A 26,965-nucleotide genomic window follows, 5' to 3' on the forward strand; every position below is an offset into this window, starting at 1 on the left:
CATCTTGGATGCTTCTGTAAACAAACCCCCAAGAGATGCGGCATCAAACTGTTGAAGGAATGTGAGGGCTTTGTACCTGTCCTGTACTCCATTATATGTCTCAAACTTGACATGAGAACCACCATCCTTAATTTTTTATATACATTTGATGTTGGCTGTCCCAAAGATGGCTTTTTTTTTGCAGCATTCCCTTCACTAGGGAGAGCCATGCTTGGCTGAACATTAGGCATGGGAGCATGTGCTGTGGCTTGCATGCCTGGCTGCATTCCCACATTGTCATACATGGCTTGCTTTCTATGCCCAGTTGACGGTGAAATCAACATAGCATCAAAGATAGAATCTGTACCAAAATATTCAGGTTGCTGCCTCAAATATGGCTGAGGTGGCTGAGCCACATTGATGGACTGCACATTATTATTTTGAGGAGTAGAAGTACCCAAACCAAGGCCTTGTGCTGGCTGCTCATACTGTTGCACTGGCTGTACTTTTTGTACCTCTTTCTCAAGTGCTCTTTTGGGGGATTCCTCTCTCTTGGAAGTCACTTTTTGAGTCATTTTTGATGGCTGTCCCTCGTGGGAAACTGATGCATGAGTGTGCTGTCCACCATGAGAAGCTGATGCATGTGTGCACTCACTCTTTCCGTGCTTGTGCTTTCTTGATTTCTTCTTCTTCTTGGGATTTGTTTGCACAATCTGAGCCAAGTTTTGAGTCAGCTGAGTCAAAGCAGTCACTGCACTTCCAAGCTGTGCATTCAACATAGTAGTATCATCTGACTCACTGCTAGAACTAGTATCACCGTTGAGCTGAGTTATAGCTTCATGTGTGGCTTGCTCAAAAGGCATTTGTTGTGCTCCCTGCAGCTGTACACTAGCTGGATCATTAAGGCTTTCTTGCCTTCTCCTTTGAGGAGTTGTGGAGCTCTCTTGCTCATGGGTACTCACCATGTTTATGGCTGTAATATTCAGCTGTCAAAAAGTGCAGCAAAGATATACTTCCACCAAACTATCGAGGCCCACCTCTTGAGGAAGAGTGTGGTATCCCGGCAATGGAACCAATGAAACCGGCCTCTAATCACTCAGAGGGCAGTGGAACTAAACCTTTAATCACTTCAGTACTTATTTACAGCACACAAAGCATATATCACAGCCATTAACCATTGCATGATCACCATTTGGCATTTACCTGTTTGTTCACAAACAAAACCACTGAAAAAGGGATGGAGGCTAGAATGCCTCTGCTCAACAAACATAGATAAGTGCACCCGATTGGCTCCAAACACCGTGGCGCCCCTTTCGGTATTTCTTTATATTTCATGGTGAAATGATTACAAGTTGCATCTGGGAGACCTTCCCTGCAACTGAGCACGCAGCCCCAATTCATTGAGCCTTCGCAAGGCTTTCAAGCATAGAACACCATCACATAAGTGCACTTAACCCATAGGCTCAATCCAAAGGCATTCTCTTGTCCGAGTGCAATTCCATTGGCTGTCTAGATGCAATCACACTGTACCCTAGCTGCACTCTCTTTGAGTGGTTTCCAGATGGCATTCACAAAGCTTTTCAAAGCTCCAAAATAAAATCAGCAAAGTATCCAACCAAGGAATGACTCATGTAGCACTGCCTGGGCACCCATGAACCAAGAAAGAGGCGGCACACGAGGCCAACCAATAGCATATGGCAAAAAGAAATTGCAGCAGCAAAATCACAACTCACCAAGCCCTGAAAACTCGAACCAAGTCCTCAATTGCCAAGAGGACATAGTAGCCAATGCCCAATTGCATTCTCAGCCAAAGAGGAGTGCAAAGGCATGAAGAAAGAGCATTTACAAGAGCCGACCAGCAAGAATTCCACTGAAAAATGCGAAAAGAAGCACTTCTATTGCGAAGAAGGGGGAGTTCTTGGACTCAAAAGAAGTGTGCTTGAGAGAGGAATGCATCGAGAAGGTTTTGGAGAAGTTTCATTGCTGGAAAGTCCTCCAAAACTGAGAAAAACCAGTCAACTAGGGCGTGGGACCACTCGAAATTCAATAGAAAGTTGTAGCTTTGCAAGAGGAGAGGCCCAGGAGCCTGTAGAAGCAAAAGGTAAAAAGAAAGGCACTTTTGCAGCTCTGCCCGTTCTACCAAACGCACGAAGGGAAAAGCATATCACTGCAAAGGGGAGACAGAGGGGAAGCCATCGGGCGTTCAGGAATCCAAATGGGTGAGGAGCTATGAAGAAAAATGGAATTCAGCTGAAGGAGGCTGAAAAATCAGTCCAAAATCTCAACAAAGGGAGAAGATGAGAGAGAAAACCACACATGTGAAGTTTAGAAGGCCCAGGAAGGTCCAAGAATGGCAAAGGAGCATGTAGAATGCACTAGAGCCACTTGGAACTCTAGGGGGGCCACTGAAGGTACATGGCCCTCTAGGGGGCCCATTAAAAATGCCACGTCATCATTTTCCAACAACCACTCTTTTAATTTCTTGGAATGCCTTTGGGCTTAGGGATTAATTACGCTTATGTGCTAGGCACCATGCCGCGTTTAATTACACATTATTAAGCCTACACTTGGACTTTTTAAAACCTAAGTTGTCACGATCTTATAGTACATTAAAGTACTTAGAATTTCACGCCCCCGTGACATATTCCTCCACAATTGTGGGTGACAGTGGCCTTGGTTATAGAGGCAGAGCTACGACCAAGAGACTTACCAAGATTGCACCCTTGAGGGGGCGACAACGTTCTATTGCTGACCTCATGCCTCCACTTCCACAGCCTCATCCATTCTGATGTCCTGTTGCTGACAATGATGATGATGATGATGGTTATGATGATGATGATGATGATGCTGAGATTGATATATATAGTCGGAATATGACTATGTTGTACTTAGCATTTTGCATTTTTTTGCATTTTGCATTGGTGTGGATGCTCGTTTAGTAGCTCCACTACCATAGCTCATTGTATCAGTTTTTTCACAGTCTCATAGACCCATTGGTCTTCCAAAGACTCTAATAAACTTTCTTTCTTTCTTTCTCCTTGTGTGCTTGGCTGTGTGCAAGGCAGTCTGTGCAGGTGATGAGGAATGAGGGGGGAATGGGGCCTTTTTATAGGAGGGGCTAGGCCCCCTCAAACTGGCCGACCAGGGAGTCGGCTTCCTGTCCAATGCACCGACCTGCCAGCCCACCAACCGACCAGACTGGGTCGGCCTTTGCTGGCTGATCTGGCCAGCTTGGGGCAGGCCTATACAAGGGCCCATAAGCCCTGCTTATGGGCTGCTGTTGCAGCTCCCAATGCCGCCTGTATGCAGGTCCAGGAGGCGCCTAGATGCTACACCATCCTTTGCTGCTGCGCGGGTTCCCTGCGAGGTAGGTCTGCTGCCTTTTACCTTCCCTTATCCCCTATGGTCTTCTGCCCCCTTGTCCCCTCAAATCGGGGGCTCACAGGTGGGGCAGTGACCTTCTTATACTATACCCACTGTTGGGCATTGATGATGTCAGTGGGGATGTCATAGTACCTAGTCCCTACTATGCATGATGGAGTTTATGATTTTCAACCTTATGAGTGACTATCATGAGATTGAAACTGCACTATGTAATGTGATTTTAGAGGATGAGTTTCCTGGATTCATCTAGATATATACGTACATATTACATGGATACATACGTCCATACACACACACACACATGTATATAGATAGATAAATAGCAGATCACATTTGCTTGAAGCCTTCTTAGAGCTTGTCAAGGGAGTGCGTGGTACACCTGGTTTTGAGCATCTATTAGAGAGACCTATCGAGCGTCGTTTTATCGGAATATACTCTGGTGTATGATTTTCAATCTTATGAGTGACTATCATGAGATTGAAACTGCACTATGTAATGTGATTTTAGAGGATGAGTTGGGGCATGTTCTTGGATTCATCTAGATATATACGTACATATTACATGGATACATACGTCCACACACACACACACACACACACACACACACACACGTATCTAGATAGATAAATAGCAGATCGCATATGTTTGAAGCCTTCTTAGAGCTTGTCAAGGGAGTGCTTGGTACACCTGGTTTTGAGCATCTATTAGAGAGACCTATCGAGTGTCGTCTTATCAGAATATACTCTGGTGTTTAACTTTCTTTCTTGCTTGTTTCTTTTTGGCTTACCCGTGGGGTGGCATCTCGTGCGAGTATGGAATTGTGTAAGGTTTTAAGGAAAAATATTAAACTTGGCAGGTCCTAAATCTAGAGCAGTTCAACCACCTTGGCCTGTTATTACGCTCTGGAGAAAGAGGCTCAGAGATGGTGCCACTTAGCCAAGCTGCTTCTTTCTTTGCAAACTCTGATCCTGACATGCCAGCTGCTCCTGTTCCTTTGGCTCAAGTTCTCGAGTGGGTGACAGAACATATTTGTGCTGCATCAGAACACCCACAGGAGAGGATCCTGGTGAAGGAAAATGGACCTATAGATGGAGAGGCTGACGTAACAATGGTTGATGCTTGTGGTACTGGGGGGCCATCAGGAAATCAAGGTGGTGTTGCCCTTTGTGGGGTTAACCAGCATAGGAATTGGTGTCCAGAGGGCTTAACCTTCATTGATGGAATAACAAAGTCTTGCATTTTGAAGGAAGAGAGCGACATTAATGGAGGCTCAGTCAAGGTTAGTTCTGTTTCGGTATTCTCTGCACTGGTTTGAATCTTCTCGCAGGTCTCTATGTACTTTTGTTTCTTTTACTGCAACTGTGTTATACAACTGAACCCTCTGTTTCAAATAACCTTGTCAGTAGTTGCCTTGAGCATTATATGCGACTGTGTATTGAAAAAATTTAAATGCGTGTTTTTATGTCGGTTTGAGTTTTAATAAGAACGCATAGCAACTTGATGTGCATGCAAATGCTGCATACAGTGAAAAACCTCTGCCAAAACGCCATATTTCTCAATACCTTACACTCATAAAGCTTTGGAAAGTGCAAATTGGATGTTGGCGGCCAAGGGTGACCACGAACTGTGATAACAATTGTCAAAACCCCCTCATTTATAGAAAAGATTAAAAACAGAATAATACACACCCTCCGCAATGCTCATGCTCACACAGGGAGGTTAACAACTTCAGCCCTTCATTCTACAAAGCTCGTTCCTAAGCGATTCTGGTCATTCTTGAATCTTCTGTTTTGGCACTTGATTGTTGCTACTGCTGAGTCTCTGGTCTTTCAGCCATGAACCTGCTTTTCTTGAAGTCGGTTGTAAATATTCTATTCTATTTGATGCCTGGAAAAGGTCGTGACCCCTTTGGATCTTTTTCTGGTGGGGACAAGTCTCGTGAGGATTACTAAGTTTGCCATAAATCTTGGAGACATTTTCTGAATTTCTCTTGAATCTTTGAACATATAATCAATTCCTTTGGAGATTGCTATATGAATCTTGCCATGCCTTAAATATGCATGACATCCTTGAATCTCTCTTTCCGCGTTTTCCCTTTGAATCTCTCAGGAGTCTTCATATTTTTGACTCTCCTTTGAAATCTCTCATGCATTTATAGACTTGTCACGACTCTTTGAAGGCTGGCCTCGCTTTTTTGAATTTTCAAATGAATGTTCCATCAGTCTAAGTTCTCTCCTATATAGGGGGGGGGGGGGGGGGGGGGGACAAGTATTGTGGACTACTTGATGGGTTCCCAAGCCGTTGTGTCGTGACATGATTTTACAATCCCTCCCCCCAACTCGACGCTGACTAGTCCTACTTGGCATTCAGTATCTCGCTTACCACGCTAGATACAAGACTTGATTTCGGGTCCCCACCTATGTCCGAATGTACTTTGATCATGGCCTTGATGCAATCTATGTGAGCCACTAGTCTTTTGGGCTATCGACCTTCCTTGGAGACGATACAAACCTCCCCATGCCTTAGAAGACACCCTTGTATCAGTGGCTCAGGAACTGCCACCAGATTTTCCCAGCTCAAGATGCTCAAGAACCCATGGTTTGATACTGAGTGCTGATAGATTTGATCTCACCTCATATGCAAGCAAGCTATGGAGCACTTAACGACATTCGAGGCACAACGGATATCATACACGTTGTTAGAGACAAGATTTCCTCTCACATAGGCTAGATGATGTGATCGGCTCTTTTTGAGGAGGGGACTCCGCTATAGCATGGGGTTTCGTCTTTGAGGGGAAGCCACTTGTCTCCACTACGGACCCGAGTGTGGCCCTATGGCCGCTTAGACAATCCCTCTTGATCCTCCCTAGTCGGCGATTCAATTCCCTCTCCCACTCATACAATGTCTCCTCTCTGCTCCCAGGTTACCCCCTACCGTTACCCCCCTTCCTCCCGTTATCCATGCCATACGAGCCCTTGATTGATTTCTCTCCAGCCCATATGAGGCCCATTGCCACCATGTTGTATGCATATCCTCCACAAGAGTCCGCAATTTATTTGGACATTTTGAAGCAGCTACAATAGTAGGTATGGTAGCTCTTCACGGAGATGCACCACATGAGAGATTGAGGAGCAAAGAGAGAGCGAGAGTGAGAGAGAGAAGTAGAAGTAGCATTTATTAACGTCCACGGGGGGCCAAAAATGACCCATGGAACCATCTCAATACAATGTAAAGAAAGTCTCCTCAAAAAGAGGGGTTAGGAATGTATGAGTTCCTGACGACATGTAAAAAGACGGGTGACAAAAGATCCCAACGCTGCCGGAGAGGCAGTAGAGAGAACTGATGTCAACTGAGCGGAGTCCTCCAGTATCTGCTGGTAGTCCTCCCTGATATGTGCATATCGAGGGCACTGTAAAGCTAGCTAGAGAGAGAGAGAGAGAGAGAGAGAGAGAGAGAGAGAGAGTTTATTAATGTCATGGGAGACCAAGAGGTCTATGGGACAACATGAAAGCCATCTAGTACATCAGCTTCGGGAGGGTACAGGGCAGCTCCCAAGGAGTGCAAGAGCAGCTCCATTTATTTAGAGAGTACCTATAGCCTAGATAAAACATACACACATATATATAGTTGGCCTTACATCAGTTTAAGACTGAGAGTGTTTTGGTTTTGATTTAAACTCTCTAATGAGTGCTATCCCGTCCGGGTAGACTGCCCATTTACCATCCTTCCTGGCAGCCCGAACCTTTGCTAATTCCTTTGCCTTATCCTTTAGTTGAGCCTTGGTGAGTTCCTCGGCTATCCATATCTTGGTCCCTTTCAGCTTGTGATATTGTCGCAGAACTTTTATACATGTCTCGTGAGTTGAACGTAATGATAGCATGGCCATTACGTTGACCGATATGAACTACTCGAGCTTCACCGTCATCATCTGGGTTGTCAGGATTGTCATCGGCATCTGCTGTCCAGTCAACAGTAGGCATGGCTGTTTGGACATGTGCTAAGGTATCACTAAAAGATTCATCTTCTTTATACCATCCATCTGGAAGCCCCCCAATTCTGATTTTCAAAGCATTATCCTTTCTAGCTGCATGTTCTTTAATCTCTTCTTGAATATCAGCTTTGTTGACCTTTGCATCAAACTCCACTGTCACTTCTTGCTTGGCTGTCTGCATTTCAGTATGAACTAGATTCTTGACTGCAGAGACTAGTTGGGGGGTAGGGGGGGAAGCATTGCATGACTTTATAACCTCGTCAATGACTTCCTTCTTACCCGGTCCTTCCAAGACTTGAATTCTAGCTATGGCTAACGGCGCAGCTCTCTCACTTGATCCTGTAGGAAGTAAATTTGTTCATGATATCCAAGAATTGGTCGGTCAAGAAGACCACCTCGTTCATATATATGTGCATACGGGGAAGGCGTTCGGCTGCCATTGTGGAGTATTTGGCTTTGTTATTGGAGGCTGCTGGAGTGGAAGGGGTTTTTGAAGAGGAGGAAGGTAGGTTGGGCCATGCTTTGCTGGCCATATTTCCTGTTACCCCTTGGCTGAGCTAACCCCCTAGTTGGGCTGGGGATTCAGCCTAGCTAGGGGTTCCTAATTCAAGAGCTTGCTACAACCAGCTAGGGGAAGTAGGGAGTAGGGAGTAGAAGTGGAATGGGAGCAAGAGGTACGGGCGTACGGTTACGGGAGCAGGTACAGGTACAGGCAGGAGCGGGAGCAGGAGCATGTACGGATGGGAGCGGAAGCAGGTACGGACATGAGGAAGGGGGGGAGGGGGCTAGCAGAGAGGCTACGAGAGGGGGGTTGGAGAGGCTACGGGAGGGGGGAGTGGAGAGACTACGAGAGGGGGGGCGGAGAGGCTACGGGAGGGGGGGTGGAGAGGCTACGGGAGGGGGGGGCGGAGAGGCTACGGAAGGGGAGGCAGAGAGACCAAGGGGGTTGGGACCCTACGGGCGGGAGGGAGGGAGGGAGGGAGAGAGAGAGAGAGAGAGAGAGAGAGAGAGAGAGAGAGAGAGAGAGAGAGAGAGAGGGTCTGCGGGAGGCCTCGCGGGCCTATGGGACAAAAGTGCGGAAACAAAGTAAACTCATACAAGCCACTGTGGTAAGGCCCTCGCTGAGTACTAGAAAACACATAAACTGAAATACTAATGTAGTACATTATATCAAGTCAGGCCAGAAAAGCCAAATAGTGTGTAATAGGCATGTTAGGCGCTCAGGGCTAATGCTCCAAGAACCATCCTTTGATACTCAAGAAATGGTCATAGTAGAGCTCGGTCTTGGTGGGGAACTCGTGGTCCCCCCCCAAGTCCGAAGTGTGTGAAGATGGAGGAGGTCTAAGCGTATGATGTGGTTAATCTCATCTCGTGGAATCAGCTCGGGGGGTGCATCCATGGTGTACTGAAAAGGGGGGAGTCTATCCATCTGAATGCCATGATTGGCTAACCAAGCAGAGACGCGTGCATACCATGTTGTATCAAACCCACTCTCTGCCAGTCGGATAGAGGATTCCAATGCTAGGCTTAGTAGCCTTTCACGAGGTAGGTTTTAGACTCTATGGAGGAAGGTCACTGTCTGAAAGGTGGCATCGATCTGAAGAGGGGTCATAGCAAACTCTTCCTGTACTATTTGATGGGGAACTGAGGGCTTACTACGAATCATCTTGGATCCCATGATTATCTGTAGCCGCTCAAATCTCTTCCACTCTGCTGCTGAAATATCACACCCCCAGAATGGTGCTGCATACATGGCAATTGGTCTCACTAGGGTGTCGAAAAGCCAGTACTTCGTCGGTGGGTCCTGGAAGTGCGCCTGGAAACATTGCCGCTCTAGTCGGGCCAAAGCACCATATCCTCGTGTGAGGCGTGCTCGAGCTACATGGATCATCGTGAAAATCGGCCCAGTGAAAACTGCACCCAAGTATGTGTAAGATTGCACAATCTCTACTGACTGACCTTGGTAAGTGAAGCCATGTCGATGGAGCACTGGGTATGAGGTGTTGAAGATCATAACCTTGGTCTTCCCAAGGTTAATTGTCAGATCTCTCTCTGTGTAGAACTCCTCGAGGGCCTCTAGTATCAGTACCAACAAATGTAGCAAAAGAATGCACAAGAGTGGAGCAAGAAGTGGAAGCCGTCACATCAACTAGTAGAATGAAAATGAAAGTACAAAGTACTAAAAAAGAGAACCCTAGGACCTAGTGTCCTAGTGGTACCACTAGTACTAGGTGTCATAAGACACTAAAAGTACTAGGTGACCTAAGTGCCAATAACTAAAGCTACATGGCACATACCAGGGCCCAGAGGGCATCAATACGACCGGGAGAAGATGGCATACTAACCCCCCCTCCATGGTATGGGCGAAAGTATTCTGGAAAGGTCTTAGAATACCTAGTATTTTCTGGTCATGGTGGCACATGTTCATCCAAAAGGATATATCCACCTATGAATGTACAAGGTATGCCAGATCATGTAATAAAGCGAACCAAGTGTAAAGCTTGTCGAAAGACTTCGAACTTGGGACGAGGAAGTGCCTTTGTAAACATATCTGCTATGTTGTCATCTGTGGGTAGGTAGTGTTAGAATTATTGTTATAATTTACCAGTGACCAATGTAATGTAATAAGTAGGTTAGGGACACTTTTCCCTCATTTAGAGGTTTTTCCCTTTAACCACAGTTAGTTCACTCACTACGGTTAGTGAAGGATAAGGTTTTGTCACTTAGACAAAACCTATCCCTCTCTTCAGTTGTACTACACTCTTCTATTGCAACTATTGCTTTCAGCTCTCACTCTCCTACTCTCTTGCTCTCTTGCTCTCACACTTTGCTCTCTCTCTCTTAAACTCACATTTGGTATCAGAGCGGGTTGTCCTTGCTCCCTGCTTCCTTGCTCGCAATCTCCCTGCTCCAAGCTCAACAGCTCGCTGCCTGTCCATACAAGCATGTCGTCCGTACAGTCTTCCATACAAGCAGTACAAGCTCCTGCACCGTGCAGCTTCGGTCCGTACAGCCGTACAAGCTCACGGAGCTCTCGATGTCCGTACAGCCGTACAAGCTCACGGAGCTCTCGCTGTCCGTACAGCTGTGTCTGCTCCCGTACATTTCGTACGGTATCCGTACAATTCGCAGCCAGCCCGTACAGTTCGCCGTAAGCCCGTACAGCTCGTCGTCAGTTGTACAGCTCCGTCCGCACATCGCCGTACAGCCCGTCAACCGTACATTTGGTATCTAGCCGTACCTTTGTCGTATTGCCGTACTTGGCCGTACCTTTGTCATACAGCCGTACCTTCGTCGTCGTACATCCACCGTACTTGACAGCTCGTCGTACATCCGTACATACATTCATCGCTCCGTATAGCAGCCCGTACACAGGAGGGTACCTGTCCGTACAGCCTGACTGTACATTCCGTACAGTTTCGTACTTTTGTACGGAGTGTGTCATCAGCTGTACAGCCTGACTGTACATTCCGTACAGTTTCGTACTTTTGTACGGAGTGTGTCATTCGAGGCAGAAATTTGCTTTGCAGGCCATTTTGTGGGCAGATTTGGACACATTTTGTGTATTGGGAATTTTGTTACATCTGGGGCTTTTGCAGATTGCAAAAATTTGGGGCTTTTGCAATCACACTGCAATTTTGCAGTGAAATTTGGGGCTTTTGCAGGTAGAGAGCAATTTGTGCAACATTTGGGGCTTTTAGACCATTTGCCCCTTTCTGGTTGCAATTTCAAGCCACAAATTGGGGCTTTTGTGTTGGGAGAGCAATTTTGCAGGTTTCAGTTCACATTGCCTTTCTGTGAGTGTTTTGAAGCACTTTTGGCAGGTTTTGGGAGAGATTGGATGCTCTGGCAGATTTCTGACGGAGACATTATAGAGATTTGAGTTGCATTTTTAGCCAGTGTTTGGCTGTTTTTTTTTGGGAATTGTGCACTTCATTCCCAGCAAGGGAATTCAGATTTGCATTTGCTGTATTTTCTTTCTCAGACATGGCCCAACAAAATTAGAAGGATTTCCAGTTCAGTGGTCTCTCACAAGAGGATAAGCTGGATGGTACCAACTACTCCCTCTGGAGTTTTATGGTACGCAATATTCTGATTTCCCGTAATTTGTTGGACTATGTAAATGGGAATGAGATCCAGCCAGCAAATGTGGCACCTAATACCCCTCCCCAGCAAGGAGGAGGTAGAGGTCGTGCACAGTGTACAACTGCAGCACAAGTTATTGGTGCAGTTATACCTACCACTCCAGAGCAAAAGAGATGGGATTCACGTGATGCTTTAGCTTTGTTGTGTATTTCTCTTTCAGTGAAAAGATTCATCATTCCGCATATCCGGTCGTGTAAGACCTCAAAGGCAGCATGGGATATTTTGGAGAGCATGTATGCAGCTCGGAATGATGCTAGGGTGTCTTTTTTGAAAAGAGAATTATCTCATACACATATGGAAGAGGGTGACTCCATGTCAGTGCACCTCACAAAGCTACAGGATTTACGAGAGCAATTGCTGAATATTGATGAAATCATTCTTGATTCAGAGATGATTACCACTACTGTGAATTCTCTTCCTGAGTCTTATCTCAGCTTTCATACCTCGCTGAATTTGTCGTTGAGGGGGGGTGCAAATCCTCTCAATTTTCACGAGTTGATAGGACTTCTGTTGCAGGAAGAGCAAACCAGGAAAAACATGGCTTCACGAGCAGGTGAACATGCCATGCTTTCAAAATTCAAGCCTAAAGTAAAGGGACAAGCAAAGACATCAGCAAATCAGCCTTCCAGTGGTTCAGGACAGCCTTCTCAAAAGGCTAAGGGTGATGCAGGTAAGCCCAAGAAGAAGGGAATATGTCATTACTGCAAAAAGCCAGGTCACTACATTGGAGAATGCAAGAAAAGGCTTGCAAAAGAAAAGAAAAACAGCTCCGGTATGGCTGTTTCAGATTCAGCTCCTCATGCATCTGACACTGAGCAAGCTACAGCCAACTTTGTGGAGCACGACTATGCCTTCTTGTCTTGCATTTCAGACTCTCAGTTGGCTGCTCCGGATACTACAGCCACTTGTAATAATGACTCTTATGCTTTTCTGACATGCAGTTATGATTCTTCCAAGGATGCATCAGCTTTCAGTGTCAATGAGACACAAAATACATGGTATTTTGATAGCGGTGCCTCAAAGCATATCACTTTCAGGAAGTGTCTTTTCACATCTTTGCATCCAGCTCCCGTTGGTAAAAAGGTCACATGTGCCAACAACTCCTCCTATTCAGTTCGTGGTACAGGAGAAGTTGAACTTACAGCCATTGATGGCTCAACATTCAAAATTTCTGATGTCTTGTATGTGCCTGGTATCACAAAAAATCTACTTTCAGTCTCCACTCTTAACAGAGCTGGATTTCAGGTCATTTTTGAAGATGACAAGTGTGCAGTCCATGACAGAGAGAATGACTATGCCTTGAGATTGTCTGGCACTTTGTTACGTGGTCTTTTTCAGCTTGACATGTTTGAGAAAAGACCAGCACATGCTCTTGCAGTTTCCACTCCTACTGCTGCTATGTAGAATGCGGAGTTATGGCATGCTAGATATGGACACATGCATTATGGCAGCTTGATGACGCTTCAAAAACATGCTATGGTTAATGCATTGCCGCCTCTTGAAACACCTCCTCCACATGCCTGTGAAGGGTGCATTCTTGGTAAAATGCACAGATTTCCTTTCAAGAAGGATGGATCAGTAAAAGCTGTTCGAAAATTACAGCTTATTCATAGTGATATCTGCGGTCTCAGGAGGGCTCCATCATTGGGTGGTCGTCTTTACTTTGTCACTTTTATAGATGACTACTCCAACTACACTTGGGTTTATGGGCTGAAACACAAATCAGAAGTGTTTATGGTTTTCAAACACTTTGCAGCCATGGTTGAGAATGAATCAGGACTCAAGATACAAACATTACGCACAGATAGAGGAGGGGAGTATTTGTCTGCAGATTTTGATGCTTTTTTGAAAGACAAGGGCATTGCACATCAGCTTAGAGTGAGGCTAACCCCTCAGCAAAATGGCAAAGCTGAGAGGAAAAATCGTACTCTTATGGAGATGGATAGATGCATGCTAAAAAGAAAAAAATTGCCTCACAAATTTTGGCTTGAAGGTCTCATGTGTGCCAATTATGTTTTGAATGGGGCTCCCACAAAAGCTTTGAAGACCAAGACTCCCTATGAAGTTTGGCAAGGGAGAAAGCCTTCTGTGGATCATTTTCGTGTTTTTGGATGCCTTGCATATGCTCATGTGCCCGTTGAGTTTCGGCATAAGTTGTCTGATAAGGCAATCAAATGCATTTTTGTTGGGTACAGTGCAGAGAACAAGGGCTACCGTCTCTACAATCCTGTTACACGCAAGATTATTGTCAGTAGAGATGCTATATTTTCAAAAAATTCAGCTCACAGTCAAGCTGAATTTGATTTGCCTACTTCTTCCGATGATGTCTTTGAGGGATTACTACCCATTGCCTTGGGTTTCCCTGCTGATATATCTGATTCAAATCAAAATTTTCAGATACCTCCACATGCTCCGATTCAGCCACAGGATGTCTTACCACCTCCACAAGCAGTGGAAGAGGTTGTTCAGCAAGAAATTGCAGATATACATGCAGCAAAAACAGTCCCAAATTGGCTGTTACAAACTCTCAGGGAGACCTGGCAGAACTCGGAGTGCAGTAAGGCAGGGGGAGGAGCTCTTTCAGTTGAATCAGCTTATGCAGGTACTCTTCTTGATGAGGAGGAGCCTGAGACATTTGAAGAGGCACATGATAATGTGCATTGGATGAATGCCATGCACGATGAATTGCGGTCCATTCAGAAAAATCAGACATGGGAAGTTGTCAATTTGCCACCAGCTAAACATGCCATAGGTACACGGTGGGTTTTCAAAGTTAAAAGAAAGCCAGATGGGACCATTGATTGGTACAAGGCAACGCTGGTTGCAAAAGGATATGCTTAGAAAAAGGGCATAGACTATGAGGAGACTTTTGCTCCTACATCTAGAGTGATAACCATCCGGTCAGTTATAGCCATGGCTGCAAATTTTCGATGGAATGTTCATCAGTTGGACATTAAAACAGCTTTCCTTAATGGAGACTTGTTGGAAGAGGTTTATGTCAAACAACCTCTGGGCATTGAAATTTCAAGAAATGCACTTCAGGTATGCAAGCTGAATAAAGCTTTGTATGGGCTGAAACAAGCCCCACGTGCATGGTATGCCAAAATTCATGCCTTTCTGACCAGCAAGGGGCTGCACAATAGTCCAACTGAAAGCACCCTCTACATCAAGAAGGATGGGGGGGATATTTTAGTCATCATTCTTTATGTAGATGACTTACTGCTCACAGGGTCCAATGAGGATAATATTGCAGATTTTAAAGCTGAATTGCAGACCACTTTTGACATGTCAGATTTGGGGCTACTACACTTTTATTTGGGGATCCAGTTCACTCAAGAGAAAAGTGGCATTGTTATGTCTCAATCCAAGTATGTGCAGAAACTCTTGGACAGATTCAACATGCAGGATTGTAAGCCCATAGCTACTCCCATGGAGCCGGGGCTGAAGCTTATAATGCATGATGCAGGTGAATCGATTGATGTCACACTCTACAGTCAGGCTGTTGAATGCCTCATTTATCTCTGCAATACACGACCTGATATTCAGTTTGCAGTTTCTCAGGTGAGCAGATATATGCACAGCCCAAAGACTATGCATTGGCAGGCTGTAAAACGCATCTTCCGTTATTTGCAAGGTACCAAGTCTTTTGGCTTGATGTTTCCCAGGGGGGGGTGACTTGCAGATGCATGCCTATAGTGACTCAGATTGGGCTGGAGACTATGACACTAGGCAGTCCACAAGTGGCAATTGTTTCTTTTTGGGCAAAGCTTGTATTTCTTGGTTGAGCAAGAAACAATCTACAGTGGCTACCTATTCATGTGAAGCTGAGTACAGGGCAGCTTTCACAGCGACAGCTGAATGTGTTTGGCTGCGTCGTTTATTTGCTGATCTTCATCTTTCATTGGAGGGTCCTTCTCCAATTCTCACTGATAGTCAAAGTGCTATTGCAGTGGCAAAGAATCCTGTGTTTCATGCTCACACGAAGCACATTGAGGTTCACTATCACTACGTCAGAGAGAAGTTGCATGCAGGAGAGATCAATATGATCTATGTGTCCACACATGACAATGTTGCAGATATTTTCACCAAAGCACTTCCACGTGAAAAGTTTGAGGCATTTCGCAGTGCCTTGAACTTATCTCCTTTTGGTGATTGATCATTTCCTTGTACATGACATTGGCACTGCAGGGGGGTGTTAGAATTATTGTTATAATTTAGCAGTGACCAATGTAATGTAATAAGTAGGTTAGGGACACTTTTCCCTCATTTAGAGGTTTTTTTCCCTAACCACAGTTAGTTCACTAACTACGGTTAGTGAAGGATAAGGTTTTGTCACTTAGACAAAACCTATCCCTCTCTTCAGTTGTACTACACTCTTCTATTGCAGCTATTGCTTTCAGCTCTCACTCTCCTACTTTCTTGCTCTCCGGCTCTCACACTTTGCTCTCTCTCTTAAACTCACAGGTAGGATAACTCTATGTCTCCTGCTGACAACCACTCTCGAACATAATGATAGTGAATTTTGATGTGCTTGGTATCGCATGAAACACTGGATTACGGGTAATGGCCAAAGCACTCTGGCTGTTAGTGTAGACCATAGTGGAGGATGTTTGGCGAATACCAAGATTTGTAAGTAACTATCGAAGCCAGACACACTCTACTATACCGGTGAAGGTTGCCCTGTACTTAGCCTCACAGCTGGATGTGGCAACTGCTGGTTGCTTCTTGCTAAGCCAAGAGATACATGAATTGCCAAGCAAAAAACAATTGTCGGTATGTGACACTTTGGTGTCGGAACAACCTGCCCAGTCACTATCCATGTAAGCATGCATGGTAAGTGAACCCTGATCACCATAGAAGACGGCTAAATCCTAAGTGCCTCTAATATATTTGAAGACTCTCTTCACTGCTTGCCAATGCTGTGAACTGGGCCTGTGCATGAACCTGCTGAGCTGGGACACTGCACATTGTAAGTCAGGTCTGGTGTGGCATAAGTAAATGAGACATCCAACAGCTTGCTGGTAAAGAGTGATATCACATGGTGCGCTCCCATCATGAGCTCAAAATTTGAAGCTAGGGTCCACTGGAGTAGAGATTGGCTTGCAATCCTCAAACTGAAAACGATCAAGGAGCTGTCCAATATATTTGGACTGTGACATCATGATACCCCCCTCAACATGAGCAAACTGAATGCCCAAATAATAGTGCAGCTGTCCCATGTCTGACATTTCAAAAGCTTGCTGCAAATCAGCCTTGAAAGCTGCAATATGTTGAGTATCAGGGCCCGTGATCAGCATGTCATCCACATATAAAATCAGCACTAAAAAATCAGATCCACTCCCACGGACCTAAAGAGTGGGCTCTGTGGGGCTATTCTGAAAACCAAGGGACAGTAAGTGTGCATGAATTTTAGCATACCATGCCCTGGGTGCTTGCTTCAAACCATAAAGGGCTTTTCTCAGCTGGCATACCTTGTTTTAAGAGCCAACAATCTCAAAGCGAGGAGGTTGTGTCACATAAACTTCTTCCTGCAGATCCCCATGAAGAAAGGCAGTCTTGATGTCAAGCTGGTGCACTTGCCAATGGTGATGGGCTGCAATGGCAATGATATATCTAATAGTAGTAATTCCGGAAGTGGGAGCAAAGGTCTCCTCAAAGTCAATGCCTTGTTGTTGGGCATACCCTTTTGCAACAAGACGGGGGGCTTTGTGTCGATCTATGCTGCCATCAGATTTCCTTTTTAATTAGTAAACCCACCGGGTACCAATGGCATGCTTGCCGGGAGGGAGATCTACTAATTCCCAGGTGGCATTTTTAGCAATAGATTGTAGCTCAGCTCTCGTTGCATCCATCCACTCTTTCTTTGCTGTCAAAAGCATCTTTATGGCACAAAGGCTCTTCATTGCAAGCTGTAGCAAGGAGTGCAAACTCAAGAAAATGACCATGCATTTGTCTATTCCCTGATCTTGTCCGGGCAGCAAGAGGTTGATCTTGTTTGTTGTCCCTCTATGTGTCAAGAAGCCATATGGGAACTTGCCTTTGCTGTCTATTGACAGCTCTTTCTTCGATCACTGCATCATGAATAGTGGGATCATTTTGTGCTGGTAGAGGAGCCTGCAAATCAGCATGGGCTGCAGGAGGCTCATGTTGCTGGTCAAAGTCCCCCTCTAAGGGAAGGTTGAGGGCCTGCAGGAGGCTCATGTTGTTGGTCAAAGTCCCCCTCTAAGGGAAGCAGAGGTAACCAAGAGTCAAAGGCATCAAACATGTCAACTTCTGGCTTAGCTGTGCAGTCCACAAGAGGAGAAGCTGAATGTTCAGCAAAGATTACATCTCTACTGACAATAATCTTCCCAGTATTTGGTTGATACAACCGATACCCTCTGCTCTCTTGGCTGTAACCAATAAATATGCATTTGGTTGCCTTGTCATCAAGCTTATGTCTTAGCTGAGATGGTACATGAACATATGCAAGAGACCCAAAAACTCTCATGTGTGAAAGTGAAGGCTTCCTGCCTTTCCATGCTTCATAAGGTGTAACAGTCCTCAATGCCCTTGTAGGTGATCTATTCAGCACGTAGTTTGCACACATCATTGCATCAAGCCAAAATTTATTGGGCAAGGACTTGGCCTTAAGCATGCATTTGGCCATCTCCATAGTGGACCTGTTCTTCCTTTCAGGAACAAGATTATGTTGAGGAGTGTAAGGAGTAGTGCATGAGTGAACAATGCCCCCTGAAAAAAAAAATGCATCAAACTCCTTTGACATATACTCTCCTCCCCTAATTGTGTTGAGGATGACAAACTTGCATCCTGATTCATTCTCAACCATATTCAGCCACCTCTGAAAGCATGAGAACACTTCAGATTTGGCTTTTAAAGCATATACCCGGCAATATCTTGTGAAGTCATCAATTAGAGTCATGAAATATTTGTACCATCCAATGGCATTTGTCCTCATTGGGGCACAGACATAACTATGCACTAGCTGGAATTTCCTTTGTGAGAATTTTGGACAACTCTTCTGAAAAGGAAATTCGATGCATCTTACCCAAAAGAAAACCCTCACACATGTTTGGAAATTGTGTGAGTTTGAGGTACATCATTTGCCATGCCCTGTGAATGTAACTTGGCAAGAGCTCTATAATTGAGATGACCGATTCTCTCATGCCAAAGATGAGTTTCAGCAAGCTGTGAATCTGAAATAGCAAATGCTTCAATAGAAAGTACAGTTGAGTGATGATCAAGGTGATAAAGTCCCTTTTGCGAAGTGCTAGTGAGAACTATGGCATTGTCATCACAAAGATCATATACTAAGCATTCGTATCCATCAAATATCACTCTGAAACCTGAAGTGGCAATTGCTGAAATTGAAATCAAGTTGACTTCAATTCCAGGCACAAAAAGAACATTTGTCAAACTGACATGATGGCTTGAAATGGATGTGAGCTGCACATCTCCAATTCCTTTTATAGCATAGGAAGCATTATTAGCACATGTGACAGTCCCCCAAGGATCGGTGCTAGGACCTCCTACCCATGTGCGAAGTGCTCTGTCCGAAGGCCTTTGTGGTCTTGTGCTTTCCGGTTGTGACAGCCCGCACATTTTGCGTAGTGAATAGATGACAGGTAGTGGGCCTGGGCATAGAGGACATGTCTGCCGGTGTCTGCCTCCGGACATCATATATGGAGCATGCTAGTGAGAACTATGGCATTGTCATCACAAAGATCATATACTAAGCATTCGTATCCATCAAATATCACTCTGAAACCTGAAGTGGCAATTGCTGAAATTGAAGTCAAGTTGACTTCAATTCTAGGCACAAAAAGAACATTTGTCAAAGTGACATGATGGCTTGAAATGGATGTGAGCTGCCCATCTCCAATTCCTTTTATAGCATAGGAAGCATTATTAGCACATGTGACAGTCCCCCAAGGATCGGTGCTAGGACCTCTTGCCCATGTGCGAAGTGCTCTGTCCGAAGGCCTTCGTGGTCTTGTGCTTTCCGGTTGTGGAGTCGGCGAAGTGGAGCCCGCACATTTTGCGTAGCGAATAGATGACAGGTAGTGGGCCTGGGCATAGAGGACATGTCTGCCGGTGTGTGCCTCCGGACATCATATATGGAGCATGCATAAGTGTGCCACACGTCCAGATCCGTGATGGGGATGGGTGGCTTCCCCTCCGAGAGGGATCCCCACCTTGTGGTTGGGTCTCTCGGCGAAATGTGATCTCATCCATCCTATGTGTGAGGAAGGCTTGTCTCTTGCAGCGTGTCAACCGCTGAAAGATTTTGTGTGCCTCATGTGACGTCAACTGACCCAAGGCTCTCACTCCCGTGTGAGGGGCTCGCATCTCTCTGCATGGTCAAAGTGGGTCTAGGTTCGGGTAGCGGTAGGAACTCTCCCTGTGCCTGGTGTAGTAGCAAGAACATCGAAGGCCAGATATGCGTGGTTGGCTCCAAGTCGGGGAGGGGGGTATGGTGAGGTCATGTATCCGTGTGACAAAACCCAATGGGCCCAGTAGGTAGTCCACTGTGCTGGTCCCGCCTCCATGTGGGAAGCATGTGAACTCCACAGATGATGGCCATCTCTGAAGGCCATTGTAGATGATGAGGTCATGGACAGCTCCCAACTTAAGCAGGTGTCGCCCGTATGCTGTCACATGTTAAGTATTTGCTCAAAGTCTCCGAATCCCAAGTTCTACCGCATCTAACTTTGGCATCATGTGGGGGTCTCTCTCATATGTGAAGTCAAGTAAGCCCACTTGCTTATCCCTCATCCTTGCATTGAAATCCCCCAGAAGGAGGGTGTCTCCCTCTCTGGTGAACTCCATGATATCATCATGTATCGTCTCTTAAGGACTGTGCCCCTCTATAGTGACATCATGGGCATATGATGACGTGTGTGGAGGGAAATAGCATACTGCAATGAAGATCGGTCGGGCATCTAGTAGTTGCACTCGTATCCACATGTGACGTGCATGTTCCTCTCTCCGTACTACAGATATGAGTCTTAAGTGTGTTTTGAGAAGGACAGCTACACCTCCAGAGCCTTGTACTCCAGTGTCTCTCCTCATTTCTCTCATGTGAACAGACTCCCAAATGTACCTTGTCACCGTGGGCAGCCCTCTCTCTGGACTCTCATGTGTCTCAGTGTAGAAGATGATGTCTTTGCCTGTGTATGTCTCCGAGAAGCCACCTGGGTTGGACCAAAGGGTACCATTACAGCTCCATACAGCCATACTTGGCTTGTTTTGTGCACTCCCCTCCCGACTTTGACACCGTCATAGTTCCCCCTCTTCCTTCTCCCCTTCTCCCTTATCACCTCTATCAGCTTTTTCTCGAATAATCACTTTGCCATCCCTGTAGGAAGCCCATTTCCTTGCTTCCCTTGCTGCCATTACCCGTGTCATGCCTTCCCTTCTATGCTCCTACTGTAGAAGGGTGAGGTCATCATCCAAGTAGATTTTGGTCCCCTTCAGGGATGCTCGCATGCTCATGAGGTTGGACCTATCGATTGCAGTTCGGAGTTTCAGCACTAATGGTCTTGTTGGTATCTCTGTCTTCCCTACCCTCCAAGCTGCCTCACATGTAAGGTTGACTCCCAGCTTGGCAAATAGGGCTTGAGCATCTGCCATTGGGGTATCTCCCACTGCAAAACCTCTAACTAGGACATTCATTGCTTTACCGGCCCATCTTTTCTCTTCCTCTAGTGTCTCAGAAATGAACTCTTTTTTGGGAGCTGCTGATCCCTTTTTAACAACTTCTGTCCATTCAAGCATCACTTCTTTCCCCTTGTTGAGCTGTTGTGCGAACTCAGCATGCTTACCATTCATGGTAGTCTGCATGGCCTCCATCGCTTTCTTAAGAGCTGCATTTTCTGCTTTGAGCTCATCCATAACTTTGCTGCCTCGATCTGATGTTATTTGCTTGCCCTTCATTTGTTGTAGCTCAGTCCCCAATGCGTGTACTTGGTCTTGTAGCTTGGTCTGTTCATTCTCCCATTCTCCTCTCTCCTTCTCCCATTCTTCTTTCTTGGCCTTCTCCTTCCTCCATTCTTCTTGTATCTTCCCACCTTGTTTCCAAATCTCAGCCAGTGTTTTGTCGACATGCGCTTTCTCAGCCAATAGGGCCACATTGGTGGCCTCCAAGCTGTCTATTTTTTCTATCAGCACGAGGCAGATTCTGTTGAGGCATGTGAGTACATCTGTGGTACCTTTATGTGCTGTCCCTACTGACAGGGCTGCCATAGCTGTCTCCAAAGCTGGTTTTCCCCATGTGTCTTCTACTCCCGCTCTTGTAGGCATGGTATCACTGCTAACTGTGTCCCCCCCCCCCCCCCCCCCCCCCCCCCCCTCACCCCCTTTTCTTGATCAAAGCTGACAGGCTGGTCGGGTTGTAGCAGACCGGGCGGGTTGTGTCGAGGGAGGGGGAGAGGTAAGTCGATGTAGAGGCCATCGAGGGCTGCTCCTAGTAGCCGAGGGGACTGCAAGGCTGTCGCGTAGCCCGTACCAGCTCCATGTGGGGGCGTAGAAGCACCAGCTCCATGGCGGAGCTGTAGCATGCAAATGAAGGGGCGCACAAAACGCGCGGCCACCAGCAGCAGCAGCAGTCGTCGAGGGCGCCACACATGTAGGGTGTGTATGGGCACCAGCAGCCGGCAGCTAGGCGAGAAGGTGGGCGGGGTGACATGACGAGAGAGAGAGAGAGAGAGAGAGAGAGAGAGAGAGAGAGAGAGAGAGAGAGAGATTTTATTAGAGTCTTCGGAAGATCGATGGGTCCATGAGATTGAAAGAAAACTTGATACAAATCACAGTAAGGGTGGAGCTACTGAAACGAGCATCATCACCCGTGCTGAATCCTAAGTCTGATCATACATAATCAAATACATCTGGATGTAACAATGAAAAGAAAAGGACTGGAGCGGAGCGGAATCCTCCGTAAGTCATGTCGCCCTGACTAGTGCATCGTCGGTGATGGGACGTTGGTGCTCGTCAGGGGTGCCGTGTCTCGGTCTCTTGGACGAGGCTCGACGCAAGACCAGAGCCACCGTGACTCTCGTGGGACGTATCCAGGGTCTAAACAATGACGGGAGGTCCCCCAGAGTGGTCTGTGTGTCCCCTCGATGTCTCGTGTGTCGTGCTGCGATCGTCGAGTCGGGGTCTCTGTCACATCTGCGGCTAGAGACTGGACGATCAATGTCACTCGATGGGAAGAACTCTGTGATCCTGCTCTGAGGGGTGTCTGATGATGTGGCCAAGCCCCGTCGCCTGAGTAAGTATCTCTATGTCGGACTCCCTCGTGAATGAAGGCCGCGAGGCATCTCTGATCTGGGTAGGCGAGGAATCTGGAAAGGAGCCCGGAGCCGTCTCTGAAGAGGCAGTGGTAGCGACCTCGGATCTCGTAGTACACTGGGCACCTGAAAATAAAATGCTCATCTGACTCAACCTCCTGACAGTTGCACAATATGCATAAGGGATGCTCCCTAGGAATCCCCTCTGCTCTGTTGGTCTCTATGCGAAGGCGGTGTGATGATACCCGAAACTGTCCGATGGAGATCCGTAGTGAGTGAGGCATATGAAACTCAGTGTATCCCAGTGGTGTAATGAATCCCTCCTCCGAAATGCGAAGACAGTAATCTCTGTAGAAACTCAGCTTCACTAGAAGCTCCCTCGGCTCCAACTAGGTCTTAAAGGTGTGTAGCTGTAGGAGATCCTCTCGAATGACCTGGTTGGTATGTGGCCCAATCGGGATGGTGGGTGGGAGTACCGGAGGGGCATCTAAACTGTACTAAAAAGGAGGTATCCTATCGATGTGGAACCCTAGTCTCACAAACCATTTGTGAGTCCGTGCATACCAGCATCGCTCGTCTCCCTCTGCTGCCAACCTCATGAAGGAATCGGGAGCCAACCATGGGTAGTTCCCATATGATCTAACCCGGTGTAGATATGTGATGGTTTCAAAGGCTACATCTAGCTGGAGTGGAGAAGCACTAAACTTGGCCTGAATGATGTGATGTGGTACAGACGGTTTCCCTAGGATCTTCCGTGAGAGCATGAGGATCTGCAAGCACTCCACCCGTGTCCACTCTATCTCTGACATGTCAGGCCCCCAACAAGGGCTGCCATAAATACCGGCTGGTCGGACCAAGGAGTTGAAGAGAAGAGCCTTGGTTCAAGGGTCCTGGAAGTGGGAGTGAAAGCACTGTCTCTCTAGCCGATTCAGTGAGGCGTATCCCTTGCTCAGTCGGGCCTGCATCGCTGGTCTCATTGTGAAGATTGGGCCAGAGAAGATGACCTTGAAGTAAGTGTATGAGGATACGATCTCAACTGGTGACCCACCCAAAGTAAAAGTAAACTGCTTCCGTTGCATGTTTGCTTGAGAGGTGTTAAAGGTCATGACCTTGGTCTTGCCAAGGTTGACCTCCAAATCGTGGGATAAATAAAAAGCCTGCAGTGCATTCAGGTGTCGCTGGAGCCTCTCGGGTGTGGACGACAGGAGTGCCACGTCATCTGCATAAAGAAGAATCCTGATGATGATACCGGCAAGTGAGCAACCGGTCCCTCCGAACGTCCCCATGAAAGTCTCAAGCTCATCGTTGTAGAGGCCAAACAGGGTCGGTGATAAGGGACAATCCTGTTTAACGCCTATGGTACTCAGGATCTCATCTGTCCAACCTGCGCTTGTACGAACTCGGCCTGAGACTCTCTCATACAGTGCCATGACTGCCCAGATGATCTCCTGATCAAATCCCAGTGTTTGTAGGCGTGTGATAAGATGAGCTCAAGGTACTGTGTCAAAGGCTTTGCGGAAATCCACAAACAACAGTATACCCTCTCCTTCCGTGATCTGGCCTCCTCAATGACACTCTTGAGTGTGAGTATGTGATCTATAGTCCCATGGTCTCGCCTGAAACCGGCCTGACCCTCTGCTCTGAGCTCTCTCATCTCTGCGAAGAGGCTGACCGATGCATCCAATACAGCTGCATAGATCTTGGACATCACATGTCCAATCATGATAGTCCTGTAGTTACTCGGGTCCATGGGATCCCCTACCTTGTGGATGGGGGTGATGGTGTTGAGTGTCCAAGTGCGGGGGAAGCCAAGGCAAACAGTGTCATTGAATAGCTTTGCTAGATCGAGGCTAACATGTCGATCCCATATGCGATAAACTCAGTGCATAGCCCCTCGTGATCCGTAGTTCGGCCATTGTGCAGTTTCAATGTCGTGTCCTTGACTCCCCCTCTGGTGAACAACGTGCAAGTGGTGGGACGAGCTGTGTGTATGAGGTCTGGAGTGGGCTGGTGTGGGACATCATATAGATGGTGTGCATACATGTGCTAGACTCTTGTGTCAGTGAGGGGTGATGGGGACCTACGCTCAAGGAATCTCCGTAAAAAATCCTTGCTGTACAAGATGTGCGGCAGCTCCTCCTCATTTTGACGAAGAAATGCCTGCTTCTTGTGACTTACGAGACGTTGGTACTTGCGTACCATGTCTGGTGTGTTCGATAGGTGACATTTGGTTTCAAGTCGGGGCTGTCAGCGATAAGCCTTGCACTCCGCATCGGACCAATTGTTGCAGGGTACAGAACCAAGAGGTGGTGGTGTGGGGAAAGATTTGGAGGGTAGCCTCGTGGAGTGTGCGACTAATCAGGGCAGCACGGTCCTCTATGAGTGGTATGTGATTGATGTAGGTTAGGAGTCTGTTTAGGCGTCCAGAGTAGGCCGGTGAGAGGTTGTGATCAAAGTGTATGTCGTGGTAGGTGTCGTGCTTCCTATGTGGTGTGTGTGGTGTGGCTAAGCGTGGGGTGGCGATAGTGAAGAATAGGTATGTGTGATCAGCTCCTAGAGAGAGTGGTGCTACGGTGAAGTTGGTGATACATGAAGTGAAGGTAGGGGATCCCATGATGTAATCTACTACACTAGTGCCCCCCTTGTGTGGGAAGCAAGTAAAACCACCTGAGGAGGGCCATAGGTCGAGCCCGTTGTAGATGATGAGATCATGCATCCTGCCCAAATCAAGGAGCCCGTGTTCATATGGTGTGCGACTAATCAGGGCACAGCACGGTCCTCTATGAGTGGTATGTGATTGATGTAGGTTAGGAGTCTGTTTAGGCGTCCAGAGTAGGCCGGTGAGAGGTTGTGATCAAAGTGAATAGAAATAGTAAACTCTAACTGCATAGTGGACCAGATAAATGAAACCAGCCTCAACACCGTAAAGGGTGGTAGGATCCACTTAATTACAGCATACACAGTAAATTGACAAGTAAATATGCACCACAAAACAAATCACAGGGGAGCTAGAGCGCTCCTACTTAGAAACAAGGACATCGATTGGCCCCAAACGTTGGCGCCCCTAACATTCATTTGAAGCCAAGCGGCTGATTACAAAGGTCTCTGGGAAGTTGCACCATAGGCAAACCAACGCCCGCAGACTCCTTGTCAAGCCCACCCTGTAATTCCCCTGCTCAACTTCAAACGGTGAACAGCATCCAATCACTAGACAATCCTGTATCCTCAGCCAACCAAAGCATGCAACAGAGACCCCAATAGCATCCACTGTCTGAACCACTCCTGCAATCGCACAACCAAGTGCCCAACCACATGCAACAGAGACCCCAATAGCATCCACTGTCTGAACCACTCTTGCAATCGCACAACCAAGTGCCCAACCAGCCAAACACAGCTGAACAACTGTAAGACAAAGCCCTCAACAGTTGAACTCTGGTGCAATCAAACAACCAAACACTTCCCAGTGGGCTGCCTCAATCTATAGCATCCCTGGCCATTGCCCAACAGCGTAAATCAACCCTTCTTTGCGAGGAAAGAGACCCAAACGCAATAACTAGCTGGCAACCAATCAGGGAACGGCAAAAGCAGGCAAAGACAAGCCTTCTTCTTCCCGGAATCCACAGAAGAAAGGCCACCCTGGCTGGAAAACCCTAGATCCTGTGGAGATAAGCTAATTCTGCTCTTGAACAGTCCCAAAAGCAGCTTAGAAGCGAACACCCACGCCTGGAAAGTTACCAAAATCAGATGGCACAGCCCGGAAGCCTCCAGAAATCAAATCGCAATCTTCCCTGCACAGCCTGGACAGCCTAGAAACAAATCACAATTTCCCTGGGACAGCCTGGACAGCCTGAAACTCTTGAAAACAGATCGCAATTCTTGTAGCAGCTTGGAAACACCTGGAAACAGAACCAGAACATGACATACTCACCTAGCACAGCCCGGAGGACCTGGAAATAAAATCGCAATTTGCAGAAGACACCCTGGCAGAAATCGCAATCTACAACACGCTCTGGATCTGGTGCTTTTTTCTCTGGCAAGCCTTGGATGCATTGGTACTGACCGTGGCTGGTGACGATTTCCTCTGGCAAGGTCTGGAAGCTCCTGGTAAAATGCAATTTTATTCTAGCAGCACCTGGCAGGCTTTGGCAGGTCACAACTAATGATCTGGCTCCTTCTG

The 26,965-nt window shown here is 46.7% G+C and overlaps 1 protein-coding gene across 4 annotated transcripts in view; it reads left to right on the forward strand.

Annotated features, from left to right (window-relative positions):
* LOC147901425 (Tubulin binding cofactor C domain-containing protein) overlaps positions 1–26,965 on the forward strand; it is a 90,910-nt gene that overhangs the window by 22,999 nt on the left and 40,946 nt on the right. For all 4 annotated transcript variants that reach the window (XR_015541109.1, XR_015541110.1, XR_015541111.1 and 1 more), the window contains exon 3: positions 4,220–4,642. Coding sequence is in view for 1 of the 4 variants with exons in the window: in XM_087375408.1 (XP_087231534.1) it covers positions 4,220–4,642 (423 nt within the window). In the remaining 3 variants the exon portion in view is untranslated. The remainder of the gene's footprint in view (positions 1–4,219; positions 4,643–26,965) is intronic.

The sequence above is a fragment of the Dipteris shenzhenensis genome, chromosome 6 (assembly GCF_047967505.1).
Source record: "Dipteris shenzhenensis isolate YYH24624 ecotype China chromosome 6, Dip_SZ_1.0, whole genome shotgun sequence".
NCBI classification, from domain to species: domain Eukaryota; kingdom Viridiplantae; phylum Streptophyta; class Polypodiopsida; order Gleicheniales; family Dipteridaceae; genus Dipteris; species Dipteris shenzhenensis.